The 13,384-nt window shown below is 39.6% G+C and overlaps 1 protein-coding gene across 1 annotated transcript in view; it reads right to left on the bottom strand.

Moving 5' to 3' along the window:
- The window catches only part of LOC138820524 (zinc finger protein 420-like), a 75,372-nt gene extending 66,250 nt beyond the window's left edge, over window positions 1–9,122 (bottom strand). Inside the window, 2 exon segments of the mRNA XM_070012194.1 lie at window positions 1,591–1,678; window positions 9,088–9,122. Coding sequence (XP_069868295.1) covers window positions 1,591–1,678; window positions 9,088–9,122 — 123 coding nt within the window.
- Between the last annotated feature and the right edge of the window lie 4,262 nt (window positions 9,123–13,384).

Below are 13,384 nucleotides of genomic sequence, written 5' to 3'. Positions count from 1 at the left end.
AAAAGTAGTTCCCAGATAGATTATTTGAAGAAAAGAAACAACTGAGACACACATGGAGGAAAGAGGGAATGAGAAAAGTAAGAAAAAAATGATAGAAAGCTAGATACAAAGAGAGAGAAAGAGAAAAATATCCAACACTAGTGAATAGAAAATCAAAAATAGAGAGAGAAAATAGAGGAAAGAAATTTTGTGAGGATACTTTAGAAAACAAACAGGAATTTGTAGAAAGACCATAAAGTTTACCAACAAATATAGCCTACGTTTCAAGTAAGGCCAAGACCATGAAGTCGTCCAAGTACTATATATGGAGCGTAATTTAAGTACATATAGGTTAATCATTCCTTAAGAACACACCAATGTGTGTCTGTCCATAACACCTTTTCAGCAATTCCAGGAAAATTTCATTGAAATAGTTTAATGTTGCTCATGAGGATGTGATCTGTTTACAAGCTATCCTTCACCTTCCATGAGAAGTAACCTGCTCGGTGTCATTACATCACGTAATAGATTTGATTACATTTTATGACAAGATGAAACCTAGACATTCTGAAGCCAATCTGCATTCAACTTAGAAAGAATATAACCATTTAATCTGCTAAACCTAAAAGCAATTTTAATCTGATAATCTATAAGCCATATGAATATGTTCCTGAGGCTGAATCTGTGTGGTTGGAATTGCTTTAAATTCTTGAACATCTTTAGGTTCATATAATGTAATAAAATCAAATGAGACATAAAAAAACAACTCACCAGAGATCCATTCATTCTGTCTTGCTGCTGACAATGAGCAGAAGATTCTGGAAGCATGGCTGGGATGCAAGAAAAATGAAGTTTTCAGAAATGAATCTGTGAGACTTTCGGCCCAGAATTTCCTCTTGCAACATAATACATGGGCTGGAAAAAGGCAAAGACTTCTTATAAGAGAAGAGTCTTTAATGTCTCAGACAGAGCATTAAAGTCTCCAATATATACAAATCCAGTCCATTTCCTGGTAGATAGATATTATTAAACCAACTAATTTCTATGTTTATGTACATACTACATTTATAAAACTGAATGTTCCTACAAAAAATATTGAATAACTGAAAGCAAAAACATATCACATTTCCACTAAAAGTAATTATTACTGAATATAGTTCAGGATGAATGAACTGTTTTTTATAATGCAAAGGTATCCTAGGAATACATTGGAATTTGTTTTCTACCACATTCATTTACATATTTAAACATGATGGGAAGCATGTATGCTGTAACTCAGTAGTTTTCACCCAAAGTTACAGAGGAAACTGTACAGAATATATTTCTTGTGCTGTCCTATTCAATAATGGTTGTCAAATGCATTTCACTGTATCCATTGCAAACATATGCAATGATTTGCAATTTGCCATTTAACATGCTTTGGCCAAAGGAACATGAGTAAAGATGGGGTAAACCCAGGTTTGGGAAGTCCCTAATGTTCATTTCCCTAAACAGTCATGGGAAGATCGTTGGCCATCCTAAAAATACAACATAAAATACTCCATATAGGAGCGAAACACCTGAAGATAAGCATCACCTACAAAGCATACAACCTTGAGTAAGACATATTACCTCAAGTTTCTTCTGTGATTTTTCATTTAAGGCCAACTGTTCCCGACCAACACTTTCTGAACTAGGAGGCACAGCCAACACACTAGAGCTAGCATTAACAAATCCATAGATGGGATATTTATGATAAGGTTCAATGAATACATACTAAAAATTATAATGGTAACCCACGCTGAATAAATTAGCAAGAAGAGGATTAGGGCTTACTACATGAATAGATATTTTCAGTCATAACAATTAACCCACCTTCCCAAACAACAGCCTCAGGTACCCTCTGATAACTAGCATCTGGGTTATTCCTCAAGCCAGCTCATCACGACTCCTAGAAATTAGCTTAAATCTTGCAACAACACAAAGTGAGAGTGGTGTAGGAAAGAGTACCAGGTGAATCTGATGCTTAGGGAAGTAGCAACAATTTTTGCATAAGGCAAGGGAAGCTAGCAGCATCTTCCCCTTCCTGTGCTTTTCTGCTTCTTCCCTTTAGGGCTTCTCAGAATTGACAAGGTCTGTCCATTTAGGATGGAGATGCTTATTCACAGGGCGCTCTGCTTCAAACATTGCTAGGCTTCATTCCTAAAAATACAGGACCAGCACTCACTACTCCAATATCCCATGTACAACTGTCTCTAGAAACAGGATGGTGAACAAACATCTGTGAACTCAAGCCAGGAGATTAAAAGCTCAAGCCAAAAAGATTAAAATATCTCTAGGAGACACAACACAGAAGCCAAAAATACAACTGCAATATAAGAGGACTCAAGCCAGGCATACACCTCACAATTTCACTAGAATTCTTCCTGGGCAAAGCAAATAAGGTCACATGTGTTAATAGAAGAATCCCTTGGTCTTGGAGTACAAATTCACAGCTCTTGGGCTCTCCTCATCTGCAGAATCACCCAGCTTGCTCTCAGACAGTTGGGAACCAGGTTCTTGCAGCTCAGAGCCCAGAAGCTAATGGCAGCACAAACTCCTGAACCTCAAGCAAATTATCAACCCCAAACTGGAGAAAAGCATGGAGGGGAAAGCGGGTGCTTTGGCTCAAGTGTAAAGCTCTCCTCTTGAGCTGACAAGCTCAGGAACGTTGCTTGCAGGCCCAGAGATCAAGCCCCACCAATGACTGAAAAAAAAAACAAAACCAGAAAAAGAAACCCGTGGAGGATAGACTCCAGCAGCAATCCCACAGTTCCTACCTGACATCAGTTCCAAAGCTTGAGATTCCTTCAAGTTACAGCTCCCAAGGTCCACTGCACAGAGCTATGCGCCTGCCTCCTGGCTCCCACCTATGGAAGGCCGAACTTTACTTCCAGCAGTAAGGCAAAGGGAAAGAATCCAGAATGGGTTGACTTAAAACGCCCAACAGGGCGGGGAGACGCATGCCCAAAAGGATCTCTGCGCCACTTCCGCCCTCCAAAAACAAAAACTCAGGACTTTCAAACCAAAAGCCCTCCACGGAGACTACAATTCCCATAATGCTCGGCGCCACCTTGCTTCACCTCTTGTCAGAAGAGTGCTTGGATGCATTGGGACTTTTCTCTCCCTGCTGTGGGAGCTAAGGTGAGTTTCTTCTTCAAAACCACTGTTTCCTTTGTGAAATATTGTAAGACCAACCAGAAAATGGATAGATATGGGGAGAATTGGATGCATTGACTTTTTGGTACTTAGTTCTAATAATGAAATTGTGGTTATGAGACTGTGTTTCTCATTCCTTTCTTTTTGTTGTATGCCTGTGTTCTGCTGAGTGTAAATTATATCTCTGTTCTGCTTTACATTGTTTAATACCTCCCCTCTCATCTTACAAACGTACTCATAGACACTGAACTTCTAAAGGGTCATTCTCCATTAGTGTAATGTACACACTGGCATAAAATAAGAAGATGGTTATGTGGATATGCATGATAATCCTTGTGTTGATTTGGATTTTGCAAAATCAAACAATTAATTTTCCAGAAAATCCCCAATTCTATCTATTAAATGAAAGTGTGTTTTTGGCCGTTTCTGAATTTTGCTTTTCATTTAAGGGTTTTATGTTTTTTCTTTTTCTGTTGGTCCTGAGGCTTCAACTCCGAGCTTGGTCACTGTCTGTGAGCATTTGCTGTGCTCTACTTGGATTTCCTTTCATAATTTCTTCAGGTAACTAGTGAAAAATTTCCTCACAGGGATTCTTAAGAGCATGGCACATTTCCCTGATTTTCCTACAAAGAGAGTGGTTTGGGGGTCAGAATGAATGCAGATGAGTAGAAGAGTGAAGTTTAGGCTAGGCTATGTTGATGTGAATCTTAATCATTTACAAAGCAGTCTGCTTTTGTCTTCTCATTTTGCATGTCAAAATCTCTTTAGAATTCTTACCTCTTCTCTGATCCTAAAACTTCCTCTCAGTAGCTTTAGGCTACATATCTAGGGGACCTCTGACTTGTCTTCTCAGATCTTATCCATTAAGCTGTGGAAGAAATCTTTGCCTTCTGCCACAGTCTGTACAGAGCACAAGCAAGATTTCTGTGGGCCAACGGGATAATAATTAAGGAGACAGAGAGATGGCTGATGGCACAATTCTGCTATATTTCTCAAATGCTTGTGTAATATTGGTCTACGCCCACTGTGCCAAAAAGTGCAAACAGCACACACCTTTCCTCATTCTACTTCAATCTATCTTTTCCACCAAAGCCTCCCTTCACTTAAAGCCCCAGGCCAAACAGCTAGAACACATACTTCCTCAAACCAAGAAAGGACAAGGACTTCCAACCTTGAAGGTGGGATTCAATGGCCCTGAAGCCTTTGCTCACAGTTTGCCTGCTCCTGGCAGGCACCCCAGGGTCTGCAACAGTCTCCCTCTCTCATAATCAGAGATCCTATACTTGTCTCTTCAATATTTATTGTGATTTTTGGTGATCCTTTACATACAATATAATTGAGATGGTTTGGATTGGAAAGTTTCATGCCTGGTTTTGGTCTCCAGTGTATAGGTTTTCTATATCTCTTTTTGGACCTGAATTATTCCTCATGAAAATGAAAATCAAAGGGCATATTTGGATTTATAAACTTCAACTTAAAAGCACCTCTAATTATATAAAGAAAAATTAATTTCATTCAAAAAAATTAAATTGCTGAGGGGCAAGGAGAAAAGGATCAGAAGGAATTGGAGTACTTCTAAGACTTCGTGTGAAGTGTAGTTTTCATTGTTCAAGCCTGTATTTCTGATGCATTTACTTATATTTTTATCCTTTTTTTTCTTGGTCGGTCGTGGCACTTGTACTCTGAACCTGGGAACCATCTCTGAGCTCAAGTGCTCTACCATGTGAGCCACAACACACTTCTGGATTTCTAGTGGTCACTGGAGATAAGGGTCTCACACATGTTGTTGGCCAGGCTGACTTGGAACTGGGATCCTCATGTTTCAGCCTATTGAACAGTGAGGATTACAGACATGAGGAACCAGCACCCAACTTACATTTCTTGTGTTTTATGTCCCAACCCTGGGTCTTGAACTCAGTGCATGGACACTGTCATTGAACTTCTTTTGCTCAAGACTATCATCCTACTACTAGAGCCACAATTCCACATTTTGTGTTCCTGTGTATGTGGTTTTGAGGACTTGAACCAGGGCTTCATGCATGCTAGGTAAGCAAACTACCACTGGTGGATGACAGCCACAACCCCAGCAGTGCTCCAGAAGAAAAAGGGGATGATAATGGAAGAGACAGAGACCAGGCCAATGATGAATCTCTCTTTATTTCAGCAATATCCTTAGGTATAGACACTTTCTATATCTGTCCAGTTCTTGCATCACATTGTTCTAGGACTCAATGTGGCAACAACTGCAGATCATATGCAGCCTTCCTCATTCTAGTTCAACCTTTGTCCACCAAACTCCTACAGGTAAGGCCCCAGGCCAAGAAGCTAAAAGGAACACTCCCTCCTATGAAAATGGCAAGTACTTACAGCCCTGAAGGTTGCAGTCCATGGTTGTGGAGCTTTTGCTCACACCTTGACAGTCCTGGCACCTCTGAGTCTGCAACAAGTCCTCCTTTTTATTTTGTAAATTGAGCAAGTGTCTATCAGACTGAGCCTGGAAAATGCAGCAGATCCTACATCTCAGGAAGAATGGAAGAAAAAGGAATACCAAAACAAGAAACAGGAAAATGCCTAATAAATGGAAAAAGGATTGCTATTTCCCACGTTGTATCCCTGTATATAATGGAGAACTGATGCAGCTAAGTCTGCAGGGTGTGATACCTATAGAGTGGATTGACCAATATCAGATATCTGACCCAGAAGCTGCCTAATGTCTAAGCTTAATTTATCAAAGGAAGGCTGGGAAGATGGCTCAGTGGTAGAATCCTTGCCTTGCATGCATGAGGTCCTGAGTTCAATTCCTCTGCACCCCATAAGCAAAAAGAAAAAAGCAAGAAGTGGCGCTGTTGCTCAAGTGGTAGCCTGCTAGCCTTGAGGTGAAGAGCTGAAGGAGAGTGCCCAGGGCCAGAGTTTAGCCATATGACCAGATCCCCAAAACAAAAAATTATCAAAGGGCCAGATTCCTCAAATATGTCACTGGATATTGGCCCATATCATATTGAGGGATAACACAGACGTACTAACCATTAGCATGTCACGTCATTTTGGGGGGGGGGGGTCTGTTCATGGGGCCTGATCTCTGGGTCTGGGCGCTATCCCTCAGCTCTTCAGCTCAAGGCTAGCACTCTACCACTTGAGCCACAGCAGTACTTCTGGCTTTTTTATTTTTGTTTGTATGGTGCTGAAGAATCGAACCCAGGGCCTCATGCATGCAAGGCAGGCGCTCTACCACTGAGCCATCTTCCCAGCCCCTGTCACATCATTTTTAACTGGGTCTTTAGCATGTCTACTTGATTATCAATATACATCATTGCTGTTTCCAAATCATAAAACATAACACAAACTTATCTAAGCCCACCTGCATCCCAGGGCACCAGAAACATATCAAGCCAAACTATTAACATGTTGTGTTATATATATGGTTTGGATAAGGTTCTCAGCAGACCTAGTAGCACTACCAAGAACATTTAGGGTAGCAAAAATGCTGGCAACCAATATTCCCCAAAATCTGCAGCAGTGGCTAAGAGCCCTCTAAACCTCAATAGCAAACAGAGACCCAAACTTATTATACCATAATGGTTATATCAACTGAACAAGCAACATAAGTTAAGGTGATTGCATAGTAATCTCAGAGTATTTATGCAGTTAGTGAGAACACAATTGTTCCTGCTAGAGGCATCAAAAACCACCCCATCCTTGAAAACCATACCCAGGCCAACTACCAGCATGTATGGATACATAACACAACCTTGCACAGTAAATGAAACAGGACAGGTCTCTGATACAGAGGTATGAAATAGAGAGAGGCATTAGTCCAAATGACCTCAGCAGCAGCCAGTTGCAGACGTCAGGGTGAGCTTGCCGAAACAGGCTGACAAACATGGGGGCCAACAAGGTACCACTGATCACTGCTCACTCCTTGAGCCCAGTTGTACAGTGCATATTGGGAGACTTCCACCACCACAACAGTAGACAAGATGTGAAATCCACAGGCTCTCGATAATCCACATCCCTTCCATGGGGGTGGATCATCACAACCACAGGAATCTCTGGGCATAGTGGAACCCATGAGGGGTGCAACACATCTCCTGCCAAAGGCAATCTAGAAGTGTTATGCATGAGCTCCATGTTTTCCATTCATTCACCTTTTCGTCCAGAGGATGTCAGAGCCATAATCTATCCCTGAATACTGTACCATACTTGTACTTTCTAGTTCAGCATCTAGAACAGTCAATCATTGAGATGAATGAAGGAAGAGGATATAATATTTGTATAACAAATAATGAGACTTACTCTGTGAGCATTGAACAATTCAAAAATAATGTAGGAAGTAAATTCTATATCTACTAGTACAATGAACATAATACTTAGAAATGAATGTTTGAAAAATGTACCCTTGAACAGTGAAAACTATGTAACACAGCTAGTCTAGGAAGCAGCCATTTATACCTGATCCTTTTCTCCTTGCCTCTCAGAAACTTACTTTTTACTTTTACAGAAAGGAAGAATTATTTTTCCTTCATATTTTATATGTGCTCCAAAGTTGATGTCTATATAGCCAAATGTGCCTCATGATCTCCATTTTCATGAGGAATAGATCAGGTCTACTAAAAGAGGCATGGAGAACCCACACACTGGAGGACTGAATATCAGGCATGAATATTTCCTACAAAATCCTTCCCAATCATGATGTGTGGAAAGAATCATCAACAATCACAACAAATCCTTAAGAGAAAAGCATAGGATGTCTGATATGAGGGAGGGAGGCAAAAGGTTTATTCCACAGTGTAATGGATACAGTTGGGAAAACAAGTCTGAGGACCCGCAGCTGGCAGAAACTTCTAGGATCAGAGAACAGTTAGAAAATCAAAACAACAGGATATGCAAAACAGAAAAGTAAAAACAGACTGGTTTGGGTCAAGTTATCAAGCTTCACATGAACAAACACCTACCCTGAACTCTATCTCCACCCACATTCACCCTGATCACTCTAGACAACCATTTCTGAAAGAGTCTTGGAGGAGGAGTACCATTTTCTAAGAAACCCCTGGGAGGAAACTTTTCACTAGTTTCCTGAAGCAATTAATAAAGAAAGGCAAGTAGAGCATAGCAAATGCTCACAGACAGTACCCATGCTCTGAGTTCAAGCCACAGGACCAACAAAAAAAGGAGGGAAAAAATATTAAAGGAAGGGCAAATTTCATATGCAAATAACCAAAAACTCCTTAAAATTTCATAGAGAGAAGGTGGTAGTTTCTGGAAAAATAATGGGTAGAGTTTGACCAATCTATTTAATTCTAAGATTATAAAGTATGTCTACCTTAAAATTCTGCTATTTTCTTCATTAATATATGTATATATATAATATGTATTATATATAATATATATATATATTATATATATTAGAGATGGGGGAAATGATCCCAGAATCAGTCAGCTCAGTGTATGTAAATACCTGATCTTGTGGCTTGAACTCTGGGCCTTAGCTGTATCGGTGAGCTGTTCTGCTGAAGGTGAGCTCTACACCACCTGAACCACAAGGCCACTTCTGTATTTTTGGTGGTTAATTGGCGAGAAAGCTCATGAATGTTCTTGTCCGAGTTGACTTTGGACCGGCATTCTCAGATCTCAGCATCCTTAGTACATAGTATTACAGGCATGAGCTACTGGCACCCAGCTGCAAATACCTTTTTAAAGTGAGAGGGGAGATATTCAAATTTTTAAGGCAAAACAGTGACCTAATTTATATTCAGAGGAACATACTTTTGAACAAAAACAAAATTAATAACCATGGAGTCTCATAACCTCAATTACAAAAATAAAACTAAGAATTAAAAAGCCACATTATCTAATGATCCTAATACATTTCTTTGTTTTGGTTGATTTCACAATGTTTTAGGAGGTAAACTGATTTTTCAAGAAGAAACTCACCTTAGTTCCCGCACCTGGGAGAGAAAGGTCCCCATGCATCCATGCACACTTAAGACCAAGTGTCTGGTGCCAGTCCAAACCCTGGAACAAGCCCACTTCCTTTAGTTGAATGCATCGTGTTATGGGAATTGTAGTTCTATTGAGGCACAGATCCTTTGAAAGAGTGGAGGGAGGCCAGGGTAAGGCGCTTGAACCTACTTGGCCACTGTTGGTCTTTTTAGTTTGTAAATTCAAGTTTCTTTCCTTTTGCCTTGCTGCTGGAAGTGCTCTGAAGTAGAGCTTTGCATTCCATAGTGAGAGCCAAAAGGAAGAAGCCCAGTGTCTCTTCTTCAGAGGAACTTGGGAGCTGTAACTTGAAGCAATCTGAGTCGCCAGCCAAAGTCTGCCCTTACCATCTTTCCCCAGTCTGAGGTTGATGATATTTTTTGTCTAATGGAATTGTGCTGCCATTAGTACTTGTTCCTGCAGGTGCAAGAGACTGGCTGAGAATCCTCTGGTTCTCTAGACAAGGAGAGTCTAGAGACTGAACCTAGAGATTCTGGTACTCACCCATGTTGCTTTATAAAGTTGGTTTTCGAAATTTGAAGCCAATGAATGGTAAACATTCCTTGAATATGTCTTATATAAACATAGTGATCTTCTTTTCACCCTCTGCACTTACTATGGTGTTTGACACTTTCAAAATGGGCCTGGCACAGATATACTCCAATTATTGTGTCTTTTCTTGACAAAGTATAATTTCTCCATTAATATAATTAGTCTATTTTACATCACTTAAAATGAGAGAGACTGGCTGGGCAGGTGGTTCAGCGGTAGAGTGCTTGCTTTGCATGAATGAGACCCTGAGTTTGATTCCTCAGAACCACAGAAGCAGGAAAAGCTGGCAGTGCACTGTGGCTCAAGTAGTAGAGTGCTAGCTTTGAGTTTAGGAGCTGAGGAACAGTTCCCAGGCTCAGAGATCAGGCCCCACAACCAACACAAAAGGAGAGAGAGAGAGAGAGAGAGAGAGAGAGAGAGAGAGAGAGAGAGAGAGAGAGAGAGAGAGAGAGAGAGAGAGAGAGAGAGAGAGAGACTACCTATCTATTTATTCCAATTTAATTGTTAAAATATAATTTGAATACAATACAGTGACCTTGATATGTGTGTGCTTTTCCTGATACTTGAACTCAAGGTCTGGAAAATGACCATGAAATTATTTGGTTCAATGATAATGTTGTACCACTTAAGCCACACCTCCCCTTCCAGCTACTTGCTATTTTATTGGAGATAAGTCTTTCAGACATTCTTTTACCAATGGCTTCATTTTGTGATCCTTGTACGGATCCATCATGTGCATCCCAGGGGACCACAAGCAGGCACAGGAGAAAGATTATTATAAGGTTTACTAGAAGGACCATATTTCCCAGGAGAGGGAGCACATGCATGTGTCTGTCTTCAGGTAGTAACAGGAGCTGGGGACAGGAAGTTAGGCAGGTACATGCTCAGGTAGGTGTGGGTAGAGGGAGGGAGTGGTCACCAGTATGGAGGGAACTCTGGGTCTGGGAAGAGCTCAAGTCTTGGTGGAGCTGAGGAGCAAAGATGGGGATAATATTAACTTTCCTCAGATCTCAGCCTTCTGAGAAGCTAAGATTACAGCCATTAGACATGAGAGCCCAGTTACAACGTCCTCTTTTAAATTCAGATTATATTCTAATAAAATGAGATGAAATAGAAAACTTGACAATTTTAAGGCAGATTGTTCAGTTTCTAATGTGGATGAGGACAGTCCAAATCCCAAAACACACAGAAAATATCCCACTTTGAAATTTGTAACAATCCTCATCTTAAGTATTGTGAATGTGAACACTTACGCTATGATAAATTAACTTTAAGTTTTTCTCTTCTTTTTTTCGTTCTAGTTGTGAGGCCTGAACTCTGGGCCTGTGTGCTGTCCCTCAGTTCTTCAGCTCAAAGCTAGCCCTCTACTACTTGAGACACAGTACCACTTCCAGCTTTTTCTTTTTGCTTATGTGGTGCTGAGGTATCTAACGCAGGGCCTCAGGCATGCAAGACAAGCACTTTACCACTGAGCCACCTTCCCAGCTCCACTTTAATTTTTCAAAGAAAGAAAATATTCTTATGATGTAGAAAAACCCAGTCCTAATGTGCAAACACTGCCTTTAAAAGATTCATATTGTGTTTCCTATCAAAAACAACCTCACTGAAGTAAACAGAATAAATTTTCGCATTTTGTAAATGTCACTGCAAAGTTCATGTATTTTATATTAACAATTACTATTGTGGGTAAATGGGAAAAAAAACTGAATGCTGGATAATAGAATTTCCTGTGTCCTCAACCAACAAGTCTAAGCAAAAGCACATAGCTATATAAGTTGTGTTTTTTTTTTTTTTTTTTTGCATTTTATGGATCTACATTTTGGGGTGTATTTTCTGTTAATAGTGTTTAGTAACACATAAGGCTTTACTCTTCTCTGGATTTGTCATTTCTGGATACTTTAATGTTCTACTTGATTCAGGAATGTTTCTTCTCCCAAAAGAAGGCTTTATGCTTTTCCAGCCCACCTATCATGGTCTGACCAGGAACTTGTAAGGTAAAATCATACAGGTTCTTTTCTGAGTCTCTCATTTGTCTTCTCTCCTAGCCATGGTTCCAGAATCTTTATTCATTGTCAACAGCAAGTAAGAATGAAAGGATCTCTGATGAGATTCTTTTATTTCTCACTGTTTGACATTCCATTTTATGAACCTAAGGGTGTCCAAGATTGAAGAACAGGAAAAAAAAGATTCAGCTTCAGGAACATGTTTCTAAAAAAGCTAAAGATGCCTTGGACATTTAGCAGATTATCAAAATTTGCCTTCTAAGTTAAGAGCAGATTTGCTTTAGTTTTTTTCTCATTTTTGAATGTGAGGAAAAAGTTGTCCCACTTGTTATGTGATTCAATGACACCTAGGAGGTAACTTCTCATGGAAGGTAAAGGTTGGCTAGAAACTGGTCAGACATCACATCCTCATACACAACATTAGCCTATCCTAATGAAGTTTTACTGGATTTGATGAAATAGTGTGTTCAAACATAACTTTGATTGCTGTACTGGCCTGAGTGTGTTATAAGTACTTCAATTGTCTCTGTAAATACTCATGGACTGCTTTGTGGTATTTGTCTTTCTTGAAACTTAGGCTGTATTTTTGATGGTATTTATAGAAATCTCTGTTTTTCTCTAAGGTATGTACAAGTGTAGAAGTGCTGGACCATATTTCTATGTAATTCTATATTAAGTTCTTTTTAGGACTCTTTTTGCCATCTTTGATACTTTTACATACCTGAGAGAAATGCATCAAGGTTCATATTGTTGTCACAACTTTCCTAGCTTTTGTTGGAGTTTGGAAGGATTTTTGGTGTTTTGTTTAAAACTATGGCCATACTAACATGTGGAAAATAGTTATTTTATTGTAATTTTTCTTTGGATTATTCTCATGACCATTGATACTACTTTTATATTTTAATCAGCTATTTGTGTATGTCCAGTTTAGAAAAGTCTCTTCAATCTTTTTCCTATTTTAAAATTAGATTTTGTTGTGTGGGGGTTACTTGTAGGATTTTCTTTATATTTTCTAATACAGATTTGTTAGGAATCTATTTAAAGACATATGCAAATATTTTCTCCTACCATGCTTTTGCTTCTTTGTTGATAGTTCTTTTCATTATACAAGATTTTGATTATGTTCACTTAATCTTGTTTGTTTTTTTGTTTGGTTTTGTATTTATTTTTTAATTTTTACTTATGATTTATTTTCTTGTCTTTGTTTTGTTTTCTTTTTTTGGTCAGTTCTGGGGCCTGAACTCTGAGCCTGGGTGCTATCCCTCAGCTATTTAGCTCAGGGCTAGCACTCTACTACTTAAGCCACAGCACCCACTTTGGACTTTTTCTACTTATGTGGTGCTGAGTAATGGAACCCAGGGCCTCATGAATTTGAGGCGAGCATTCTACCACTGAGTCACCTTCCCAACCCTTATTCATTAATTTATTTACTGTCAGTCATGGGGCTTGAAATCTGGGTCTGAGCTTGTGCCTCAGTCCATCAGTTCAAGCCTAGCACTCTACCACTTGGGCCACTGCACCACTTCTGGCTCTCTGGTGTTTCATTGGAGATAAGATTTCACAGGTTTTCCTGCCCAGGCTGGCTTTGAACCATGATCCTCAGATCTGACTCTCCTGAGTAGTTAGGATTACAGGTGTGAGCCACTAGAGCCTGTCATTTGTTTGTTTGTCTCTTTGTTGCATGAGTCACTTTTGGT

This window comes from Dipodomys merriami, unplaced genomic scaffold (assembly GCF_024711535.1).
Source record: "Dipodomys merriami isolate MVZ:Mamm:240054 unplaced genomic scaffold, mDipMer1.0.p SCAF_895, whole genome shotgun sequence".
NCBI lineage: Eukaryota > Metazoa > Chordata > Mammalia > Rodentia > Heteromyidae > Dipodomys > Dipodomys merriami.
This window is presented reverse-complemented; position numbering and strand designations above follow the sequence as displayed.